General features: G+C 43.7%; 1 protein-coding gene across 2 annotated transcripts in view; it reads right to left on the bottom strand.

Moving 5' to 3' along the window:
* Nucleotides 1-7,328: 7,328 nt before the first annotated feature.
* dlgap3 (DLG associated protein 3) overlaps nucleotides 7,329-25,113 on the bottom strand; it is a 208,240-nt gene continuing 190,455 nt past the window's right edge. For both annotated transcript variants that reach the window (XM_062962085.1, XM_062962086.1), the window contains exons 9-12: nucleotides 20,250-20,674; nucleotides 18,699-18,790; nucleotides 18,163-18,306; nucleotides 7,329-13,166 (exon numbers count right to left, since the gene is read on the bottom strand). In XM_062962085.1, the coding sequence (XP_062818155.1) occupies nucleotides 12,948-13,166; nucleotides 18,163-18,306; nucleotides 18,699-18,790; nucleotides 20,250-20,674 (880 nt within the window). In that variant the 3' untranslated portion in view covers nucleotides 7,329-12,947. The remainder of the gene's footprint in view (nucleotides 13,167-18,162; nucleotides 18,307-18,698; nucleotides 18,791-20,249; nucleotides 20,675-25,113) is intronic.

The raw sequence follows: 25,113 nt of genomic DNA, 5'->3' as shown, positions 1-25,113 counted from the left end.
ACTGACAAAAGGTGACGATCAGCAAAGCCTTTGGCTCTCCTCAATCTACTAGACTTCATTGACCAAAGGTGACCACCAACAATGTATTTGGTTCTCCTAAATCTACTGGTCTCCACTGACCAAAGATGATCATCAGCAATGCCTCTGGTTCTCCTCAATCTACTAGCCTTCATTGACCAAAGGTGACCACCAACAATGTATTTGGTTCTCCTAAATCTACTCATCTCCATTGACCAAAGGTGCCTTCGGTTCTCCTCAACCTACTGCTATTTCCTCAGACCCAGTAATTCCTTACTTCAGCTCCCCATCTTCTCGCCATTTCACCTATATCCCCCATAAGAAGAAAAGGCAGTGTATGGTTTGGCGGGTTATGCTATCAAAGATGGGGAATGGGACTTGGTGGTTCGATTTCAAGTTGTACTTCCAGCCCTTGAGTTATCTTGGCGATGAATGTGTGATTCTCTTCCTCCCACCCCAAGAAGTGATCCTAAGGTCTAAAAAGTTTTATCTCACTGTTCTTAAATGAGAGATGTTTTCTTTGCCTGAGCAGGACCTTCCCAACCCACCTCATCTTTTTATTTAATTTGAGGTGACATTTGGTGGCCTCTTGGAGGTATGTGAAGCCATCTCACTCCATTTTGGAAGTTTAACAAAACGCCTAGATATCCTTCCTAGATGTGCAGAATCCCACATATTTGTCATGTGTTATACAAAATTCAGCAGCCATTCTAGGCTCAGCTTTCTGGGATATATAAAGACATAAACAGAAACCTATCAACTTTGTTCTAGGCCTGACCTCCCATGCCCTCTTTATAAAGCCATGCAATTGCTTTGTCTTTCCATTTTGAATGTTTCTCTGTGTCTATATGAATAAATAGATGAATGAATGCAGCTACAACGTTCATTTCTGAAAAAGACCCAGGCGGATGTAGTGCTTAGAAGCCAACAACTCTCCAATTTACGTTCCTTAGGACCATTGGGGACCAGGCTATGGGCAAGAGTTAGAAGCACTTTGGTGATCCTATAGAAAACCCTACATGGGGCAAATTGTTACTAGAAAGGCATATTCTCTCTCATTGTTTTCCCAGGTCCATCCCAGAAAAAAGATGCCGAGAGTTGAGTTTTGGGATCCTAGAGGATCTGGAGGTCTCAAATGGATGAACCACAAGCCACGTTTTCCCTACCCTGGAATAGAGTATGACTCCCCTTATCTATGGAGGACATGTCAACTGGACCATGGTTACATGAAACCACTGAGACAATAAACACCATTACATTCTGGTCTCAGCATACGGCAGAGTTGCATCGGAGGATCTAGAGATTCCTAGGAATTCACTACTAGACCTACACAACTCTGCAGTGACTTCAAGAAGACCTAGGCCATTTCTAGAGAGACCATGTGAAGCCACAAATAGGGGTTATGAAGCAAAGTGGCACAGAAACTAGAAACACCATTAAATTCTGGTCCCAGTGTACCACAGAGTTGTGTTGAAGGACCTAGAGACTCCTAGGAATATATTACTAGACATACACAACTCTGCAGTGACTTCAACAAGACCTAGACCATTTCTAGAGAGACCATGTGAAGCCACAAATAGGGGTTACGAAGTAAAGTGGCACAGAAACGAGAAATACCATTACATTCTAGTCTCAGTGTACCACAGAATTGTGTTGAAGGACCTAAAGACTCTTAGGAATATATTACTAGACCTACACAACTCTGTGGTGACTTCAACAAGACCACAGAGTTGTGTTGAAGGACCTAGAGACTCCTAGGAATATATTACTCGACCTACACAACTCTGTGGTGACTTCAACAAGACCACAGAGTTGTGTTGAAGGACCTAGAGACTCCCAGGAATATATTACTCGACCTACACAACTCTGTGGTGACTTCAAGAAGACTACAGAGTTGTGTTGAAAGACCTAGAGACTCCTAGGAATATATTACTCGACCTACACAACTCTGTGGTGACTTCAAGAAGACTACAGAGTTGTGTTGAAAGACCTAGAGACTCCTAGGAATATATTACTCGACCTACACAACTCTGTGGTGACTTCAAGAAGACCACAGAGTTGTGTTGAAGGACCTAGAGACTCCTTGGAATATATTACTAGACCTACACAACTCTACTAAGTCAAGGAAGACTCACAGATGGTTTTGCCAGTTCCTTCCTTTGAAATATAGTCTGGTGTTCATTGGCGATCTCCCATTTAAGTACTAACCATGGCTGAACCTACTCATTGGAAGACCATTCTTCCAGGAGACACAGCAGAAGGTAAGGAGAACAGGACTCTCCTCTTTTTAAAGGCCTCGGAGTGATGAGTGCCAAAAGAGTGGGATGTATTGTTTTGGTGGCAACACAAATGGAGAGATTTCTTCTGCAAGCAATCTATAGGCCAGCAGAGAGCAGTGTAGTATTTCTTAATAATGCATGCATTGCTCTGCTGCCTTAAAAGGATTTAACTAAATGGGTGCTTAAGGGAAACAAGAGGGAGGCTTCTGTGCTGAGCATAAGGTTTGAAAATGCAGGAAAAGTTGAGTTTCTTCCACATTTCAAGGCCTGGATTGGAATGAGGAGCAGAAAAGCATGTCTGTTGACTATTAGTGGGGTGTAATGTTTTGAGTATTGGGTAATAATTTGTCTATATACATCAGGGGTCCTCAAACTTTTTAAGTGGAGGGCCGATTCACAGTCCCTCAGACTGTTGGGGGGCCGGAATATGATGAAATAGTCCAAAATTAGGATTGTTGCCGTGTGCCTTCAAGTCATGTCAGACTTAGGTCAACCCTAAGTCTAAAGTTTAGGACAGGGGCCAGGTAAAGGACCTTGGAGGGCCATAGTTTGGGGACCCCTGATCTAGACAATCTCATAAGACCATAGGTAAGCAAAGAGACCTCCAAAGACCATCTAGATGGGCTCATAAGATCATAAGTAAGGAAAGAGACCCTTAAAGGCCATCTAGACAGTCTCATAGGACCATAGGTAAGGAAAGGGATCCTCAAAGGCCATTTAGATGGTCTCATAGGACCATAGGTAAGGAAGGTGACCTCCAAAAGCCATCTAGATGGTCTCATAAGGCCATAGCTAAGCAAAGAGACTTTCAAAGACCATCTAGATGATCTCATAAGACCATAAGTAAGAAAAGAGACCCTCAAAGGCCATCTAGATGATCTCATCAGGCCATCAGAAGACCATAGATAAGGAAAGGGACCCTCAAAGGCCATCTGGACGGTCTCATAGGACCATAGGTAAGGAAAGTGATCCCCAAAAGCCATCTAGATGATCTCATAAGACCATAAGTAAGCAAAGAAACCTCCAAAGACCAGAGAGACTTAGGTCAACCCTAAGTCTAAAGTTTAGGACAGGGGCCAGGTCAATGACCTTGGAGGGCCGCGTCCGGCCCACGGGCCTTAGTTTGGGGACCCCTGATATCTATCTATCTATCTATCTATCTATCTATCTATCTATCTATCTATCTATCTATCTAATATCTATCTATCTATCTATCTATCTATCTATCTATCTATCTATCTATCCACATAATAAAAGTGCAAATCTGTATTTGTATACATCACACACACAGCCTCCAGATTCAATAAACAGGCTATAGTTCCTAGTATTGAGAAGCCAAGTCACTCTCTCCAAGGACATTGCAGGTTACAGTGAGCACATCCCAGCGTTCCTTTCTCTCCCTATTTGCATGACCCCGCCCACTGCCTCTCTCATAACCCTTTCCTACCCTTTCCTATGGCACACACCAAACAGAGGAATGGATCAGCAACTGAACATACTAGAAAAGTTTGGGAAGTATTCACCATGATTTATAAGAGTCGTATGGACTGGGATGTATAGTTCACTTGCAATCTAAGAGCACTCCAAACTCCGGCAACGATGGAACCGGAACTAACTTGGCCCACAGACCCAACACGGCCAAATTGGTTTTTCTGAGTCCACACTGCCATATATTCCAGTCCAAAGCAGATCATGTGGGGTTTTATATAGTTGTGTGGAAGGGGCCTTGGCAGTCAAAGTGTTATCAAACTGCATTAATTCTACAGAGCAGATAAACTCTTGGATGGGGACGGGAAGCCTTCACCTTTCCAGGTTCTGCCGGTTTCTTCCAAGAACCCCAAGATTGCAATTACTTCCATTTAAATGTAATTGCAGCCTTACTTTAATTTTAATGCAATTTTAAGATGAACACAATCAATTTGGCTGTAAATGTTTTCACTGAATCCTGTTTTAATTGTGGATTTGGGTTCGTGACTCAATTTTGGGGGGGGGGGAAGTATTTCTGTGGACTAATTTCCATCTCATTTGGAGTCCAACAAATAAACAACATAAGCTTCCTAACTGCAACAAGATATCTTTGTTCGAGAAGCCGAAATGGGGGAGCTTATGGATGCTGTTGTTGCTAATTTTTTGGGATTTAGGGGGCATTGACACCCCTTTCTTTATCTTAAAAGGATAAAGCCTGAGTCTGTTAGGAATTGTGGGAGTTGGAGTCCAAAACACCTGGGCTTTTATTCTATTTTAATATTTAATAATTTTATATGCTATTTCTATTACTATACTAATATTATAATATATTGTATATACATGTAATATTAATAATAATATTATGATGTAACACAATGTAATAATAATTATAATTCACTATTATAATTGTATATTTATATTACATGCAATATTACTAATAATATTGCAATATAGTCATATAATATAATATATTGTATGTATATATACTTGTAAACTGCCCTGAGTCCCCTTCGGGGTGAAAAGGGCGGGATATAAATGTCGCTAATAAATAATAAATAAATAAATAATTTCTTTTTGTATACACAATCTTGAGCCACCAGATGGTTGGTATAAATAATAATAATAATAATAATAATAATAATAATAATAATAATTACAATAGACATTGACAAAATTACGATCTGCCAACTGCAAAAGGCCACCCTACTGGGAACTGCACGCATCATCCGAAAATACATCACACAGTCCTAGACACTTGGGAAGTGTTCGACTTGTGATTTTGTGAAACGAAATCCAGCATATCTATCTTGTTTGCTGTGTCATACAATGAAATAATAATAATAATAATAATAATAATAATAATAATAATAATAATAATAATTACAATAGACATTGACAAAATTACGATCTGCCAACTGCAAAAGGCCACCCTACTGGGATCTGCACGCATCATCCGAAAATACATCACACAGTCCTAGACACTTGGGAAGTGTTCGACTTGTGATTTTGTGATACGAAATCCAGCATATCTATCTTGTTTGCTGTGTCATAATATAATAATAATAATAATAATAATAATAATAATAATAATAATAATAATAACTGCACGCATCATCCGAAAATACATCACACAGTCCTAGACACTTGGGAAGTGTTCGACTTGTGATTTTATGATACGAAATCCAGCATATCTATCTTGTTTGCTGTGTCACAAAATAATAATAATAATAATAATAATAATAATAATAATAATAATAATAATAATAATAATATCAACCATACAAAGCAGGTAAATCTCTCGGACTGGACTGGGCCAATTGAAGGTGCTCTTTGAGCTCTGTGCAAAAACTAGGCATCCCACACCTGATATAGAAGGAGAAATTGGGACTTAATGAAAATTTCATGGAGCACCAGAACTCTTATTTGGAAGGAGCAATGTGTCCATTGGGTTGCTGTGAGTCTTTCGGGCTGTATGGGCATGTTCCAGAAGCTTTCTCTCCTGACATTTCGCTCACATCTGTGGCAGGCATCCTCAGAGGTTGTGAGGTATGTTGGAAGCTAGGCAAGTGGGGTGGATATATCTGTGTAAGGTCCAGGCTGGGAGAAAGAACTAGTGGGTTCTTCTGACCAGTTGTTGTTGTTGGTTAACTCCTCAGAGTTCACCCCAGTTTAAGGCTCTTCCCATGACGTTGTAGCACCTTAATCTTCCTTCTTGTTTACAAGTTCCACTCAGTGCACTTTGCCCAGCTCATTTTATGTTTTTATTGCTGTGTTTTTCATGTGTTTTATAATGATCGTGATTTTTAACGCCTTTTAAATTTACTTGTGTGTTTTTGTAAAATTGTATACTGTATGCTGGTTTTATATCTGTAAGCCGCCCCGAGTCCCTCTGGGGAGATGGTGGCGGGGTACAAAAATAAAATTATTATTATTATTATTTTATTATGACACAGCAAACAAGATAGATATGCTGGATTTCATATCACAAAATCACAAGTCGAACACTTCCCAAGTGTCTAGGACTGTGTGATGTATTTTTGGATGATGCGCGCAGATCCCAGCAGGGTGGCCTTTTGCAGCTGGAAGATCGTAATTATTATTATTATTATTATTATTATTATTATTATTATTATTATCAACACAACGACGTTGTATGGCACAGCAAACAAGATAGATATGCTGGATTTTGTTTGGCAAAACCACAAGTCGAACACTTCCCAAGTGTCTAGGACTGTGTGATGTATTTTCGGATGATGTGTGCAGATCCCAGTAGGGTGGCCTTTTGCAGTTGGCAGATGGTGATTTTGTCAATGTCTATTGTTTCCAAATGCCGGCTGAGATCTTTTTTATTATTATTATTATTATTATTATTATTATTATTATTATTATTATTATTATTATTATGATGTTATTATGACACAGCAAACAAGATAGATATGCTGGATTTCATATCACAAAATCACAAGTCGAACACTTCCCAAGTGTCTAGGACTGTGTGATGTATTTCGGATGATGCGCGCAGATCCCAGCAGGGTGGCCTTTTGCAGCAGGCAGATCGTTATTATTATTATTATTATTATTATTATTATTATTATTATTATTGTCTGCTGGAGGCAGGTGTGGATGTTGCAATCGGTCACCTTGATTAGCACTGAATGGCCTTGCAGCTTCAAAGCTTGGCTGCTTCCTGCCTGGGGGAATCCATCACTTGTTGGCCCTGTGGAGAGAGGAGAGAAAGCTTCTGGAACATGGCCAGACAGCCCAAAGGACTCACACCAACCCAGTGATTCTGGCCATGAAAGCTTTCGACAATACAATGTCTCCGTTGGTTTCAGTGTTTTGTCGTCTGCATTTCACGAAATTGGGGCACTGAAGAATTACTTTATGGGGAAAATTTATCTTATTCAGACCATTGATTTCCTAATTATTTCCTCCTTGACCCAGCCTTCCTTGCTATGTCTCCTCAAACCCTCCTTTTCCTTGCTTATCGCTGTCTCAATCTCAACCGGTGTTAAACAACACCCCTGTGTCCTACCTTGGAACAAACCACACACAGATCAGGAATGGAAAGAGACTCATAATGATTCTTTTTACTAGATCCAAACATGAATTTCCTGACAGTTGAGAGGCCCAGCTGGGAAGAATAACATCTCGGTAAGAATTTTGCACTGCTCTCGTCTTGTGTTCGAACATCCTGAACCGTTGCAGAAAAAAATATTCTGCAGGGAAAAACACGATTTCACAGAAAAGACTCCTTCCTGCACCGGGAGCCTGTTTTCTATCTATATTTTTTTTGTAGAAAACCCTCTCCCCATATGTTTCTTGAAACTACACTTTGGGATGTTCAAGTCGGGGGTCAAGACTGCAGAGAGTTGGGGTTGACGAAGGCTGATCTAACCTAATTGTTCAATATAAACGGGTTTAATTGTTGAAAGATATGTGCACACAACTCAGAGCTATGGGATGTGCATGTGATCTATGAAAGAATAGTGGGCTAAGACACAGGAACCCCAAATCCATAGCCTTGCTCAGCCATTAACTTCAGTAGATGACTATCAGGAACTCAGGAATTTTAGCCAGGTCCAACTGGGAAGCAGTTCATAGGGAAGCAGAATCAACCTTACACTGCAGAAGACCACTGGTGGAGCCTTCCTAGTTGGCCATCCCCATTTAAGAGGATTGGCCTTTTGCGGATTTGAATATTCGTGGATGTGATTAAAATATTCCCTGTAGGAACCTCTAGGTCAGGGGTCCTCAAACTTTTTAAGTGGAGGGCCGATTCACAGTCCCTCAGACTGTTGGGGAGCCGGAATATGAAGAAATAGTCCAAAATTAGAATTGTTGTTGTGTGCCTTCAAGTCATGTCAGACTTAGGTCAACCCTAAGTCTAAAGTTTAGGACAGGGCCAGGTCAATGACCCTGGAGGGCCATAGTTTGGGGACCCCTGATCTAGACGATCTCATAAGACCATAGGTAAGGAAAGAGACCTCCAAAGACCATCTAGATGGTCTCATAAGACCATAAGTAAGGAAAAAGACCCTGAAAAGCCATCTAGATGATCTCATCAGGCCATCAGAAGACCATAGATAAAGAAAGGGACCCTCAAAGGCCATCTAGTCGATCTCATAGAACCATAGGTAAGGAAAGTGACCTCCAAAAACCATCTAGATTGACTCATAAGGCCATAGCTAAGCAAAGAGACTTTCAAAGATCATCTAGATGATCTCATAAGATCATAGGTAAGGAAAGTGACCTCCAAAAGCCATCTAGATGATCTCATAAGGCCATAGCTCAGCAAAGAGACTTTCAAAGACCATCTAGATGATTTCATTAGACCATAGGTAAGCAAAGAGACCTCCAAAGACCAAAGAGACTTAGGTCAACCCTAATGTTTAGGTCAGAGGCCAGATGAATGACCTTGGAGGGCCGCATCTGGCCCATGGGCCTTAGTTTGGGGACCCCTGCTCTAGGTCATCCAGTGTGACACTATGTTCAACCTCTTCTTGTCATGCTGGAGGACCTAGATACTACTGGAGAGAAGACCACTTTAGAAATCTGTAGCTCCTCCAATACATTCGTTGGTTGGCTTCCAGAAAAGGTTGACCATTGAATTGTGTTGGAGGACCTAGAAATTCCTGGAGAGGTGTTCTTGCAGGTTAAAAAAAGCCATTTGTGGGGGTCTTGTCTCCCTAACCTTAACAAATGTGGAAGCCCGACTCTATTGTCAACTCTATGGGCAGCTCTTTCCTTAGGGAGACCTCTTTCTGGTCTCATTTGGAAGACCTTACTAGGTCTCCTTACTAGGTCCTATCCCTACTTGGAATCAAACGAGATTAGAGTGGTCAATATCCACATCCCAAGATTGGATAAAATGGAATAGCCTTACAGACAGAATCCTGTTGGGGCTAATGCTGGTGAAATCCCATCACACCCTTAAGGAATGTTGTAGAAGGAGGTGACCTGGACCTCCTTGTGCCAGATATGAAAAATGTAGTTTCCAGGGTGTCATCTCCCTCGTCAAATGTACTGACAACCTTCTGTTTTTACTACTCCCCTGGGTATGTAAAGGCAGGTGGACAACTCCCTGTTGCAAGGTGGACCTTCTATAAAGGGCAAGAAGAAGCCATCATCCAGTCAAACCACTGGCAATGCCAGAAGAGTGTTCTTCTCTACCAGTCAACCATCGTCTGCCACGCCAATGTCACCTCTCTCAATCTGTCCCCATGTTTGTTGACATTTCCCATGCCATGCCACCCTACCCTTCCATATGGTTTCTGGACCACCAGAACGTCAATGTGATGGAGCAACATGGCCAGTCACCTCCAATGAGGAGCTCCAACCCACCGTGTTGTTCCACTCCTCATGCTACAAAGTTCTCCTCAACCTTCTCAATTCCAGAGTTTCTTAGCTCCATCTCCATCTCTTGAGATCTTATGCACCTAAGTCCATTATAATCCATTTCTCAAGGGGGGAAGGGTGAAATGTGTACCTTTTTTTCTTCATGCAGATTAACGAAATGTAATAAATATATAGCTGTTCTTTTCAAACCCTCTTTCAGTAGGCCCGAGGGCTTTCCAGACTGTGTCCCTACTTGGTGGCTTTGGATCAACTCATTGAGAAGATCAGTAAAGGCAGATGAGCTTCCCTGAATGAAAACTTGGCCTTGCTCTAGGTCAGTTTCTCCACCATCTCTTAAACTGGAACTCTCCAGATGGGTTGTAGCCCAACAGATCTTGAAGAGAACCAACTTGGAAAGAGAAGCTGATTTCGGGAATATGGTCCATTAATAGTGACGTGTGTGGGTAAAAGCCCACTTTGGACCAGGCTCCCTTGGAATCTGCAGGGCTAAATATTTCAGGCCATCTCCTTCACTTTCGCCTTGACAACGTTGTCACCTAGATCCTTTACCATCAGTGCTCTACTGTTCTGAGTTTCTGGAGCTTCCTTCCCATCTTGCTCCACGTTGAGCTAGAACTCCAACGTGGAGCAAACTGCCAAACAGAGCACAACAGTGACTTCCAGAGCCTTGGATGTTTTACTCTTGTTGGTAGAAGGTCATCAGCTAATGGTTCAACCCAACACACCATCAAACCCTTGACTCAAGAGGCCTTCTTGGATTCTTCCCACATGAGCATGACCTCCAAGGCTGAAGAAGTTCTCCATATACTGTTGACGTTGAGTGGCAACTGATGGATTCCATGTTCCTTCGGGTCTGTGAATCTCCTCTGGTGTTGTATGTTTTCCGGGCTGTATGGCCATGTTCCAGAAGTATTCTCTCCTGACGTTTCGCCCACATCTATGCAGGCATCCTCAGAGGTTGTGAGGTATGGAGAAACTAAGCAAGGAAGGTTTATATATATCTGTGGAAAGTCCAAGGTGAGAGAAGAACTCTTGTCAGTGGACAAGAGTTCTTCTCTCACCTTGGACTTTCCACAGATATATATAAGTGTGAATGTTGTAGTTAATCACCTTGATTAGCATTGAATAGCTTCATCTTCTGCCTGGGGGCATCCTTTGTTGAGAGTCGTTAGCTGCCCTTGGATGATTCATGCCTGGAACTCTTCTGTTTTCAGAGTGTTGCTTCTTATTTACTGTTCTGATTTTTGAGTTTTTTAATACTGGTAGCCAGATTTTGTTCATTTTCATGGTTTCCTCCTTTCTGTTGAAGTTGTCTACATGCTTGTGGATTTCAGTGGCTTCTCTGTGTAGTCTGACATGATAGTTGTTGGAGTGGTCAAGGAGATGAAGCTATTCAATGCTAATCACGGTGATTAACTACAACATTCACACTGGCCTCCACTGACAAGAGTTCTTCTCTCACCTTGGACTTTCCACAGATATATATAAACCTTCCTTGCTTAGTTTCTCCATACCTCCCAACCTCTGAGGATGCCTGTCATAGATGTGGGCGAAAGGTCAGGAGAGAATACCTTGGTTGGTTCATCAAGTGCTCTGCTATGGCTGATTTATCTGGTTGAGTTAGTCTGCAGTACCTCTCATGTTCTTTGATTCGTGTTTGGGCGTTGCATTTGTGCCGTGACATGAATCAATCAGGGGCAGCTAACGACTCTGAACAAAGGATGCCCCCAGGCAGGAAGAAGCCAGGAGATGAAGCTATTCAATGCTAATTAAGGTGATTAATTACAACATTCATACTGGCCTCCAACTGACAAGAGTTCTTCTCTCACTCTGGACTTTCCACAGATATATAAGACATTGGATGACCAGCCTCATTATAATTCTATTCTGAATGCTATTAGGTTCCTTTCATTGGGGTATTTTAATCTAATGATTTTATCTTATATTGTTGCTATAGCCCCCCCCCCCCCCACCTTTGAAGTTGACTGAATGGCATTGGTGGTTGTTTGATATTACTGTTGTATAAACCTTTGTTTTAACTTCTGTTTTATTATCTTCTGTGTATATTGTTGGTGTATTGGCGCTGTTACTTTTGTAACATTGTGAGCCGCCCCGAGTCCCCATGGGGAGATGGTGGCGGGGTATAAATAAAGTATTATTATTATTATTATTATTATTATTATTATTATTATTATTCCTTGCTTAGTTTCTCCATACCTCACAACCTCTGAGGATGCCTGCCATAGATGTGGGCGAAACGTCAGGAGAGAATGCTTCTGGAACATGGCCATACAGCCCGGAAAACATACAACAACACTGTGATCCCGGCCATGAAAGCCTTCGACAACACAATCTCCTCTGGGCTTTACTCCAAAAAGTTAAGGAGCACCCAAGGTACTGACTCTTGAAGGTTCAGCACCTTTCAAAGTCTGGGCGAAAACCAAGACTGGATTCAGCATTCCTGGCTGGAAAAGCATCAGATGTCACTCTACCCGCCTCAGAAAACTTCCCTCAAAGGGTCCAAATCCACCCAAAGAAGCCACGTAAGAGTTGGCCATAGGTGTCAACCGGCAACCCTTGGCTTGCTAGCCTTCTGGAATGGAGAGGCACAATGCTAGCTGCCCGCCTCCCCGTCTGACCCATTGACGTGTCTCCTTGTGAGTCTGTGTGTGGTGGTCTTGGTGTGTGTTGTGCGTCAAGGGGCGTGGGGAGCTGGCCTGCTGACCTGGGAAGGGGAGGGGGTCTCCTGAGGAGACGAGAAGGCTCTCGCCATCAGAAACACAGCTGTGGTCTTGGGCAGTGTCTGCCCTTTTTTTTCGGTTATATTTATAGAAGTACATATACATAATATGTTTATATATAAATACTGATGGGCCTAGAACCCATGGATGCATGGGGCGGGGGGGGGGGGGGGAGCTGTCGATGGAGGGGCCCCGAGCCTGCAGGACAGTGAGAAAAGCTCATGGAAAAAGGCTTGGGTCGAGGGGAGAATGCTCACCAACCGAGCTGGGGCCAAAGGTTATAAGAAGAGAGTCAAAGGGAAGGCGAGGAAGAGGAGGAGCGATTTGGCAAAGGCCCGTCACCTCCGAATCCTGCAAGAGGGAACCAGAATGTCCTTTTGTCATGTCTGTCTGGCATCAGGTCCGTGGATTGCAAGAGGGGGTTTGTTTTGTTTCCTTAAAAAAAGAAGATAATTCTGATCATTTTCCTTGCTAAAGAGACTGCGGCAAGGCTTCCCGGAGAGGCGCCGGAACACGTAGGCCACGGATCGTGGTGTGTGCTGCGTATTCGGTCTGTTTGAAAAGCCGCGCCACCCCGGCCCCTTCACAGTCTGGTCTGGGCTTCCGGGATGTAGATCTCAATGCTGTCCGCGCTCTCGGTGGCCGAGCTCTGGCGGAAGGAGGCGGCACGCTTGGCCGCCAAGAGCCTCTTGCGGGCCTCCTGCCTTTGCCGGTCGACGGAGTCCAGGGACCGATCCTTCACCGGGTGCAACCGGGAGCGTGGCGGCTTCTTTGGTATTGGCGGAGGCACCTTCTTATCCTCCTGGGGAAAGGAAAGAATCATAGCATCATAGAGTTGGAAGAGAACTTAAGAGCCATCCAGTCCAACCTCATTCTGCCAAGAAGCAGGAAAATTGCATTCAAAGTACCCTTGAGAGATGGCTTAAAAGCAGAGGTGGTCCAACAGTGAGGCGAATTAGGCAGTTGCCTGTGGCGCAAAACATACGGAGACTGCTTTTTCTGTTGATTTGTTTTAAAACATGATGTTTTGGTGCTTAGTTTGTAAAATCTTAATATAATTTGATGTTTAATAGGCTTTTCCTTAATGCCTCCTTATTATCCAACATATTCGCTTATCCAACATTCTGCCGGCCCATTTATGTTGGATAAGTGAGACTCTACTGTACTATTCTAGCAGTAAGAACATGATTTATTACTAGCCTTAATGAAATATAGACTTATCATAAATGCACATTAAATTATTCTTCTATATCTCTCTGTTAACCAAATGATGACATACTGCATGGAAATCCTGACTAATAGTATTACTACTACTACTATTATTATTATTATTATTATTATTATTATTATTATTATTATTATTTTATTTTCCAACTGTTGTACTGGAACAACAATGATTGTTTAGTTTAACTTTAACAGTTTTTGGCAGTTCTTTGTTAGAGTATTACCAATGTCAGCAACGAAAAAAGTTTTTGGTTGGGGGCAGAGGTGGTCCAACAATGAGGCAAATTAGGCAGTTGCCTGTGGCGCAAAACATACGGAGACTGCTTTTTCTGTTGATTTCTTGTAAAACATGATGTTTTGGTGCTTAGTTTGCAAAATCTTAATGTAATTTGATGTTTAATAGGCTTTCCCTTAATCCCTCCTTATTATCCAACATTTTCGCTTATCCAACGCTTTTATTTTTCAGTGATTGGTTTGGAGGGGCGTCAAAATTCTGTTCGCCTACACTTGAAAATTACCTAGGGCCGGCTCTACTTAAAAGCCTCCAAAGAAGGAGCCTCCACCACACTCTGGGGCAGAGAGAGTTCCACTGCTGAACAGCTCTCTCTCACCATGAAGTTCTTCCTAATGTTCAGGTGGAATCTCCTTTCCTGTAGTTTGAAGCCATTGAACCGTGTCCTAGTCTCCATGACAAAGTGGCATGTACTGTTTTTGTTTTATTATGATGTTCTTGGTGTTGGGAATCATCCTGGACTACTCAAGTCTAGATGTAGTTAGATAGATGATAGAGTTAGATTGAGGGAATTCTTTCCCTGTTTCCAAAGCATGCCCAGACAGGCTTTACTGTGTTTCTGTTGGATTATGGTTGTATGTGTATGAAATGTAAATCAAGTGTTTACTGCTGTTTTGCAAGAGTGTGTGTTTCTGTAATGAAACAGTTAACAGCATGCTAGTTTTGACTGACAGCCTGCTATGACCTATCAGGCATGATTTCTGGCCTTGACGGTTGGGGACTTCCTGCAGACTGAGGAATGTGTCTTCTTATCTCTGTGTGTTGAGCTGGTGCTTGCCGAGGCAAGAGGCTATAGAAGAATGCCAGCTCAGAGTGATGGCTTTTGCTGTGCTTTGTAAATATGTGTTATAGATATGGAATAAATGTTTGGATTTCAGACTACGGATGTGTTTGAGTCTGACATTGAACAGAGGAATTGGTGTGGCAGATGATTGCAACCAATTCATCAGGGTGCTGGAGAAGATGATGGATGGAGTTTGGAGAAACCCACCCAGCATGCACCCTGACCTCCCACGCCAACAGTTTCACTCTACCCTGTTTACTTTGAAGTTAGTAGAAATGTGAATCTTCAGGGACACTAACTTCTCATTGGTCAGAATGTCTTTTATGGCCCCAATAAACTGGACCATGAGGTTGGAACCATTTTGGTTCTCTCTTCTCCCTTTGTTCTTCTAGCTAACAAGAAGCATCTCGCCATCTCTCCTGGCAAGATGTAACTATTTAGATGTTGTTATTTTTCCTTTCTTATTTTTCCTTAGAAACCACTCTAGAGTAGACTAGACAGCTCCCAAGCCTTTCTATCTACAATGGAGTTCTTTTTACCTGAATAAATACTTTTTGAACTTTTATTGAGACTCTGCAGTCCATTGCAATCCTAAATGGTCAAAGGCTTCTCTTGCTCACCCCGTGTAAGTAACTGTTGCATTTGAAAGCTTTATTTTTGCTACTCTGCTGATTTTTGGTGGAATCTCCCACAGAGAGGGTTAAATTGAGTCTAACCGCTCAGAGATTACCACACCACTTGGCATTAAATGTTGCCAACTGTTGTAAGCCGCCCTGAGTCCCCCCGGGTGAGAAGGGTGGGGTATAAATGCTGGAAATAAATAAATGTGGTCGGTATGACTGCATGGAGCTCTGCTACCTTCCCGTCAAAGCAGTACCTATTCATCAACTCACATTTGTATGTTTTTGAACTGCTAGGTTGGCAGACAGAGCCCCTGGTGGTGCAGCGGGTTAAACCGCTGAGGTGCTGAACTTGCTGACCAAAAGGTCGGCGGTTCAAATTCAAGGAGCAGGGTGAGCTTCCATTATTAGCCTCAGCTTCTGCCAAGGTAATGCCGCCCCATGCAATCATGCCGGCCATGTGATCTTGGAGACGTCTATGGACAATGGCGGCTCTTCGGCTTAGAAATGGAGATGAGCACCAAACAGAAGCACCAACCACAGTAGTCCAGAAGACAATACCAGTTTAAAAGCCTGTATGTGGGCACATCCCTACAGAGAGAAACCAGAAGCGTTGCAACGCAAACAAGATGCCAAAAAAGAAGAAGAAGAAGAAGAAAAGAAAGCCCTAACGGAAATAGCTTTTTCAGCCAGGATCACAGCTGCTCCCTGAAAGAGCTTTGCTGTTCTGGCTAAAAAAAACCAACAAAACAAAACAAACCTCTATGAAAAAGAACAAAGATTTGTTAAAAAATGCCCAATTATTTTGCCTTGGCTTGCAACGCAGCTCCGGAGCAGTGCGGAAGGAGGCAAAGAGAAAGAGGAGAACAGCTGGGCTTGTTCCTTGTTCTTTCCGAATCCCCTTATCTCCCTTTTGCATCCTCGCATCTTGCACCTGAGCGATAGAAAACCGTGCAGCAAATTCAGCTGTATGTGTTAACGGCTCCATTGGCACTGCTTGGGTTGCTGCTGGGGATGGATAGCCGGATTATGTTGTCCTTTCGGTTTCCTGAAATGCCCCTGACCTAGTCTTTTCCTGAAGCATTGTGAGAGTTATTTCAAGATACAGCATCCTGTTGACGTTGGGGATGCTGGTGGTTGATGTTGGTGCAACTACATTATGCAGTTTAATGCTACTTTAACTGCCATGACTCAATGCTATAGAATAAGCATGGGCAAGCTTCGGCCCTCCAGGTGTTTTGGACTTCAGCTCCTGTATAAGTTCATTGTGAGAGGAGGCTCTGTGAGAGCGAAGCTGATTATCTTCATGAGAAAGGAGCCCAGCGTGGAGGCGAAAGAAGGAAGCAATTAAAATTCCTGGTTTGTAATTAAAAATACCTAGTTAATTTTCAATATTTCTGACAGTTTTGGACTTCAGCTTCTGTGTAAGTTCATTGTGAGAGGAGGCTCTGTGAGAGCGAAGCTGATTATCTTCATGAGAAAGGAGCCCAGCGTGGAGGCAAAAGAAGGAAGCGATTAAAAATACCTGGTTTGTAATTAAAAATACCCAGTTAATTTTCAATATTTCTGACAATTTTGGACTTCAGCTCCTGTGCAAGTTCACTGTGAGAGGAGGCTGTGTGAGAGCAAAGCTGATTATCTTCATGAGAAAGGAGCCCAGCGTGGAGGCAAAAGAAGGAAGCAATTAAAAATACCTGGTTTGTAATTAAAAATACCTAGTTAATTTTCAATATTTCTGACAGTTTTTGACTTCAGCTCCTGGGTAAGTTCATTGTGAGAGGAAGCTCTGTGAGAGCGAAGCTGATTATCTTCATGAGAAAGGAGCTCAGCGTGGAGGTGAAAGAAGGAAGCAATTAAAAATACCTAGTTTGTAATTTAAAAAACCTAGTTAATTTTCAATATTTCTGACAGCTTTGGAGTTCAACTCCCACTGTTCCTAACAGCCTCCGGCCCCTTCCTGAGTTGAAGACCAAAACACCGGAGAGCCCAAGTTTGCCCATGCCTGCTATACAATAATTGAAGTTGTACTTTTACAAAGAGAAGAAGTGCCCCAGCAAACTATAATCCCCAGGATTTTCATCGCTTTGAGTCATGGAAGCCACAGAAAAGTCTTCAGAGACTTTTCAGGTTGGAAATAGCAACCTCCCAAGCCTCACTATTTATTTGTTAATGTATATATTTGCTAACTTGTAATCTATGTATATGTTGATTTGCCAGTTTGACTGGTGTGGGAGGGACTATAGACATGCAATTGTACTGAGCATGTTCAGACACAGGACTCCATTTTATATCCACTTTTACATCAGATCTCAGTGGAGGTGGATGCATGTATGCTGCTGCTTGGACTTCAATAAAGAAGTATGCTTATGGACTATACTTAAAGAGTATTGATTAAGAATGATACCCTGTGTACTCAACACAGAGAAACTACATCCTATCTGTAACTAAACTTCGGGAAGAAATGTGCCTGTTTGGTGAATTAATACAATATGTTTATGAGTAAACAAGATATGTTATTCTTCAAAGAAGACTTTGTTTTTTTAAGTTCTGAGTGCATACTTTAAACTAAAAGGTTTTTTAAAGGGAGTGTATATGTTTTGGGCATTTACAGATGCAATTACAACTAAAAATTTAACTTTAAAGAAACAACCATCATCTACTAGCCAAATATATTTTTGTAGTGGCATGTCTTTGCCCTTGGCAGTTTAAAGGCATGGTTCTTCTGTCTAACAACTGAGTTACCTGTGTGCCATTACAATCTCTCTACATTACATGACATGATTGCAGAATGCAATTAAACTTCCCAGAAGCCCAGCTCTTCCCCAGAGAGCCAGCTTCTCTCCCACCCCACCCCTATGCCTGCCCTCTTTCTTGTTACCTTGGGCTCGATGGGTTTCCACCCGTTGGCTTTGAGCTGGTGAAGTTCGGCGAACTTAATGCTAACGTCCTCAATGGAGAGCTGGAGGAGGTCCCAAAATCCAGCCAGGTCCTGGAAAGTGGGCATGGGGAAAGCGTTGGGGTCCTGGCAAGTAAGAAAAGGAATGGGATGTCAGGCAGCACCTCCATTGGGAGTCACAAATAGGTGCAACTGGACTTACCTGGATGACGATAAACAAGCAAATGCTGGATGTAGACGATGGAAGGAAATATTAACCTCTACAGCACCTCAAAAAGGACATGCAGAGATGTAACAAGTGGTTTGATGGTTGGACTTTAACTCTGGAGACCAGGGTTTGATTCCCAACGTGGTTATGGAGACCCACCTTGGGTGAGTCAGAAACACCTTGAGCCTCAGGATGCACTCTGAATGTTACGCCTTAACGTTGCCATAAATTGGAAATGACTTGACTACACACAACACCACTTAGGTGATATTAATAGGATGCCAGTCTAGGTATGCACAAGAGATCTTACCATATTCTGCTGGCAGAGGCGGTAGAACTGCTGGAATTTCTGGTTCATCAAGAGCTGGGCACTGCCCACTGCGCTTCGGATCTTCTCAAGGACTGAAGGGATAGACAGAAGAAGTTAGATCAGTCATGGAATTGTCTTTTTTGGATCATTATCTAGGAACATCATCTAGGAATATGCTTTGCACTGGATGGTCTTGAGGTCTCTTCAAATTCTATGATTCTGGAGTTTGAGGAACACCTCGGTCACCTTGCTCAGGAATGGAGATTTGCAACTAGGAGGTAAAATCTCAGGCCCTAGGAGAGGAGTAGACAAAATTTATTCTCCAAATGCGTCTTTAGTTTGGACTAAAGCCCAAGTGGATTCACACTCCACTGACACAGAAGCAACAAGTGGGACTGCCCATGCTGGTGTTGAGAGGAAAGATGGCAGGTGAGATCCCACCAACCCAACACTTTTCCAGGTGAGAGACACACAGAGAGACAGAGAGAGTTCGCTATCAAACTACACTCTTGTTCTGATATATTCCAAATTTACTGCCAGGGCAACATCCTATAGGAACCTGGGATTTGTAGTTTAAAGCAGTGGTTCCCAAACTTAGTTGGCCTACAAATGGGCGGCCAGGAGTGGGATGGGCGGAGTTACGAGCCCTGAGACAGGGCTGAGCTTCTATCCCTGCCAGGACACAGGGGGTGGGGCTAGAAGAGGGGGCGGGGCCTCTTCCCAAGTGCCTGATGGGGCTGGACCTCTATATCCCGCCCCCGTGTTCTAACAAGCGCCTCAGGGGAGGTATATAGAGGCTCAGCCCTGTCTTGCGCTTTTGAGAAGAGGCCACGCCCATGCCCCTAGCCCCACCATTTAGTCCTAAAAGGCCTCTCAGGAGAGCTATAGAGGCTCAGCCCTGTCTCAGGCTCTTGGAAGGAGGCCCCGCCCCTGCCCCAGCACCACCCTTTAGTCCTAAAAGGCCTTTCAGGAGAGGTATAGAGGCTCAGCCCTGTCTCAGGCTCTTGGAAAGAAGCCACACCCACTCCTCTAGCTCCGCCCCCTGTGTCCTAACAGGCGCCTCAGGTGCTCAGCCCTGTCTCCGGCACTTGGGAAGAGGCCCCGCCCCTCCTCTGGCCCCGCCCCATGTCCTAATAGGTGCCATTACCGCCCCCTGGATCGCTGCAGCGTCCACCAGGGGGCGGTAGTGCCCATTTTGGGAATCAGTTAGGTTGCTCCGCCAGAGCTTCTCATTAAACAACAAATTCAAGAATTCCATAGGATGTTGCCATTTGTGTTAAAGCGGAGCATAGCATTATAACCACATAGTGTGATTAAGAATACGAGAGGAATAGAGAGACTGAATGTGCAACCTCACTATAGAAATAATGCAGTTTAATTATCATGGCTCAATGCTATGGAATCATGGAAGCTGTAGCTCTACAAGTTCTTTAGCTTTCTCTCTCAAAGAGTTCTGATGACTCACCAAACTAGCATAGTCTCGAGCAATGACAAAATGGTATGAAACGTGTAGAAAGAATAAGAGAGGGAGAGGGAGGGAGAGAGACTCACTTTCTTCTGGCAAGTCATAGTCTTCAGCCTCCAGTTCCATCTGCTGGCACCAGCCTTCCATCTTCTCAACTTCTGCCTGCAGGAGCTTGATGAACCACTCCCCGTCCCGGTGGCAAGGTGACGCTCGGCCAGAATCCGGCAGGCTGCGCGAGCCCCGATCCATCCAGGAATCCTGGCGGGGCACCTCCATGGTGTCGTACTGCATCTGGTAGTCTTCCCGGTAGGCCCACTGGCCTTGCGTGTGCACCGTCTTGTAGACCGAGTATTGCCGTGTGGACTCGGGCTCCGAGGAATGGCGCTGGAAGGAGCGTCCAAACTGCAGGGCCTTGTCTTCGGTGGCCACGGCCAGCCCCGCCAGGCCTTCCAGCTCCAGGTCAGCCTGCACGCCAGCTGTCACACTGTTGGACCGCTTGAACCGAGCACGCCTGGGGCAAGGAAGGAGGAGAGACCTTTAGGGTGCCTTTGACTTTACATAAGGATGGAGACCTACACACATTTCATTAATGTGGCATAGTGGTTTGAGTGCTGGCCCTGATTGTTTCCTGTCTGGATTTCCCCTGTTTTCAGAGTGTTGTTCTTTATTTAGGCTTTTCCTTAATCCCTCCTTATTATCCAACATTTTCGCTTATCCAACACTTTTATTTTTCAGTGATTGGTTTGGGGGGAGGGTGCCAAAATTCTGTTCGCCTTGAAAATTACCTTGGGCCGGCCCTGCCAAAAAATCACTATTACGCAATGGCTGCGTTCTTGATGGAAGTGGAGTTGTGTTTGCAACATGTGTGTGCCTCATCTTTGCCAGTTAGGCATTGCACATTGCATGCCATGGTTGCACATCCTATATTGCGCTTTGTGGTAGTGCACTGCACATTGCAGTTCGACATCCTTTGCACTGTTGTGAATTGCATGTTGAGGTCGTTGGTCCTATACTGACATTGCAGTTGTGCCAAATGTGCACTGCATGGGCTTGCATTATATGTGTGTATTGTGTGCACTGAGCGATGGCACCTGGTCCTTGACATGTGTCGTGCAATGTTGGTATTCTGCATGCGGGTTGTGTAGCACTCTGCATGCAGATATTTCCGCAATGCTGGAGGGCTGTTGGTTTGCGGACTTTGTCTGTGGAGGAAGCCAACGCTAGACCTTTCCTCCATCCATGCCGAAGTCCTCATTTACATAAAACTCCTCCTCATTATAATCAATTATATACTGTGCCTTTCTCCAAAACATGGAAACTAAGGAGGCTGGGGGATTGAACGACTGTCCTACAACAGGCAATGGATGTGGTCCCACAACTGTAATTGAAGCTCCTGTCTGAGATGGATGGGAGTTACAGTCTGACCACATCAGAGGTCTAAGGACACACGTTCCGCACGCACAAGAGCCAGCGGCAGGAGTCTTTGCACGTGCGGGAAGCTCGCTCCAGGGATGCCAGAGAGCCAGCATCTCTCTCTGGATCCCTAGGGATGAGAGAACGTCTCTGTGTGTAAGAGAGTGCACGGAAAAAGTCAGACAAGCCAAGGCATCCCTGAATTCGCAGCCTGCTCCTTCCTTCCCTCCCTCCTCTTCCCGGCTCTGTTTCTATGGCAACCAGCAGCGGATGGATGCTGAAGGACCAAAGAGAGAGGAAGGAAGGAGGGGAAAGAGAAGGAGAGATCAAGAGAGGAGAGAGTCATCCAAAGGAAACGACAAGAGGGCCCTCCATGACTTCAATGAAGGCTTGGGACCTTCAAGGTGGTGGGATCCCATCATGTCCTCTACGTATCTGCAGGAGAATCAAGTTTGATTTTACTTGCTGGGGATCTCTCAATCAAATTTGGAGAGGAGTGTCCATCCCATAAGCCTAACACACACACAAGAGGGCCCTCCATGACTTCAATGAAGACTTGGGACCTTCAGGGTGGTGGGATCCCATCATGTCCTCTATGTATCTGCAGGAGAATGAAGTTTGATTTTACTTGCTGGGGACCTCTCAAGGAAATTTGGAGATAGGTGCCCATCCCATAAGTCTAACACACACACAAGAGGACCCTCCATGACTTCAATGAAGACTTTGGACCTTCAGGGTGGTGGCATCCCATCATGTCCTCTACGTATCTGCAGGAGAATGAAATTTGATTTTACTTGCTGGGGATCTCTCAATCAAATTTGGAGAGGAGTGTCCATCCCATAAATCTAACACACACACAAGAGGACCCTCCATGACGTCAATGAAGACTTGGGACCTTCAGGGTGGTGGGATCCCATCATGTCCTCTACATATCTGCAGGAGAATGAAGTTTGATTTTACTTGCTGGGGATCTCTCAAAGAAATTTGGAGAGGGGTGCCCATACCATAAGCTTAACACACACACACAAACACAAAAAGGTAGGCTTTCCAATGTGATGTAGTGGTTTGAAGGTTGGGCTATGACTGGAGACTAGGGTTTGAGTCCCGTCTTGGTCATGGAAACCCATTGGGTGACTTTGGACAAGTCATACACTCTCAGCCCCAGAAAAGTTCATCCAACATAGCTTTTCCTTAGGGCTGCCTTAAGTTGTCATACAACAACAACAACAACAACAACAACAACAACAACAACAACAACAACAAGGCTTTCATAAATAACCCCAGGAGGTTGTTTGATCCTGACCCAGATTTTTGTTCCATCTGGTTCAGATATATGAAAGTCTGGACCATAACACTGAAATATGGCCCCTTCCCACTATATGAAAAAGAGAAGAAACTCATCTACATTTTGACTTGGGCAACTTCTGGGAATCCCTGGAGCAGAATGGACCTCTGAAATGCCCCAAACCCTCAAAGTTGTAAGTCCAGTACAGGTTTTGAAGGACAGGTATATTTTTAAAGCTGAATAGTAAGTTCCCAGGAAAGCCAATTTGCCTTCTTAAAAAAAATCATGTCAGAATTAGATGAATAAGAAGGAGCTGATGACTGCAAATATAGCCTGGGGGACACTCTTGCTAGAGAAATAATTGCTGTGATTTAAATAGCAATACCATGTCTTTCACTCTGTTGGAAAAGGCTGTGACCAAATCATCTGTGTCACTATGTATTGATGCGCAACCTCAAAGCTCTTACACCCGCTTTCTAAGAGTGCATCTACACTATGGAATGAATGCAGTTTGGCCTCACTTTAATGGCCATGGTTCAATGCAATGGGTTTGTGGATATTGTCGGTTGACAAGGTACTCATTATGTGTTTTCTGATGGTCCTTGGCGAACTCTCTGAAATCCCGACCCCCAGGTTGAGAAACGCTACTTTAACTACTGGAACAAACTTCCAGTGTGTTGTGACTCAGCCTTTGTGTGACTCTGATGAGGATTCTGGGATGCAGTTTCAAGATGATGGGATTCAGGTGCAGGATGAGTTTCAAGATGACTCAGATGGGAATTATGGGATTCAGGTGCAGAGTGTTCCTGCTGTGGGAGATGAGGAGCAGGGAGGCTTTCCCACAGGAAGAAATGATGTTGTTAATGATGAAGGTTTTCAGGTGCAAGAAGCAGAAAGGGAGAGTAGCTCCCAGCCTCAGCCTGATAACACTAACGAGCCCTGTGGCCTTGAAAGCGATGAGGTTGCTTCTCTATATCGGGCTAGTCGTTTGGAATTTCGGGGGTTGCGCAGAAGTCTCAGAATAGCAAATAAGAGGGAGGTCAAAGGGCAAAGAAATGCCTTCATGTCATGCTATTAAAACAGTCTGCTGAGAGGGAAATCTTCGTCAAAGCTTGAATCAAGAACCAAGTCTGCTTTCCTGTATTATCTTATAGCCTGGATGTATCCTCGTTTTTGGGACTTTGGGTTTTGTTTTAAGGACCTTGCTTCATGCCTAATGTTTCTATGGATTTGTTCTTACAGCCTTGTTTTTGTCACTATCTTTTGGAACTGAACTGTTACCTTTTATTAACTAACTATCTTTTCCTTATTTCCTAATAAACTACAAAAGACTACGATCTGTGTGCAGCCTGGTGTCTTTAGCAAGGTGACGCTAACCTGAGTAGCAACACAGTGCCCTCTAACACGAGTGTGGAGAGACTGAGGAAGCTGACTTCTCCAGCTATTTTCTTCCACTTGTGGAGAATTATTGCTTGCACTGTGTGCTAAGAACGAGGTAGCACTTCATACTTAAAATTCACTTTGGTTTTAGTTGGGAACATGGAGTTCCCATATAGTTCCCTCAGCAAACAGCCTGAGGGTGGCAAGCTCTGCTTCGTTGGAGGATTTGAAACTTAGATCAGCACCTCCCAGGAGTGAATTATTAGTGAATTCTAGCGCTGGCAGGGAGTGAAACTAGATAGTGCTTGAGGGATTTTCCAACTTCATGATTCTGTTATTGCTTAGATATCTATTCTAGCAAAGAATAGACATTTCCTTTGTTCTATGACCCAGTGAGGTTGCCTCCAAATGCTTTTGGTCAAAAGACATTGGCCAAGACTCTAGTTCATCTATTTCAGTGGCTCCAAAACTTTTTTTTTGACCAGGGTCCGCTTCACTAGGGACCTCTTTGACCAGGGTCCACTTTGACTAGGGACCACTCACCAACATTAGTACTAAAAGGGTTATGAATCAGTTTTTGGTCAACTTTAGATTTGGTTTAGTTATTTGGGGCACTGATTTAGAAAATTGCATTGGATAGACCACATCAGCTCTAGCTTCTGATACAGCACATATGTCATCCGGTAATTGCCATCTGCTCGCACACAGAAAACTATTTTTAATCATCTAGAGCTGATGTGGTCTATCCAATGCAATTTTCTGAATCAGCACCCCAAATAACCCCAGGAACAGGCCTAAAAATGAAGACACCAAGGCATCACATGAAATGGCTCTGCTCAGGGGGATGGAGGAGGAGGAGAAGCAGCAGTCAG

This window comes from Anolis carolinensis, unplaced genomic scaffold (genome assembly GCF_035594765.1).
Source record: "Anolis carolinensis isolate JA03-04 unplaced genomic scaffold, rAnoCar3.1.pri scaffold_10, whole genome shotgun sequence".
Taxonomy (NCBI): domain Eukaryota; kingdom Metazoa; phylum Chordata; class Lepidosauria; order Squamata; family Dactyloidae; genus Anolis; species Anolis carolinensis.
This window is presented reverse-complemented; position numbering and strand designations above follow the sequence as displayed.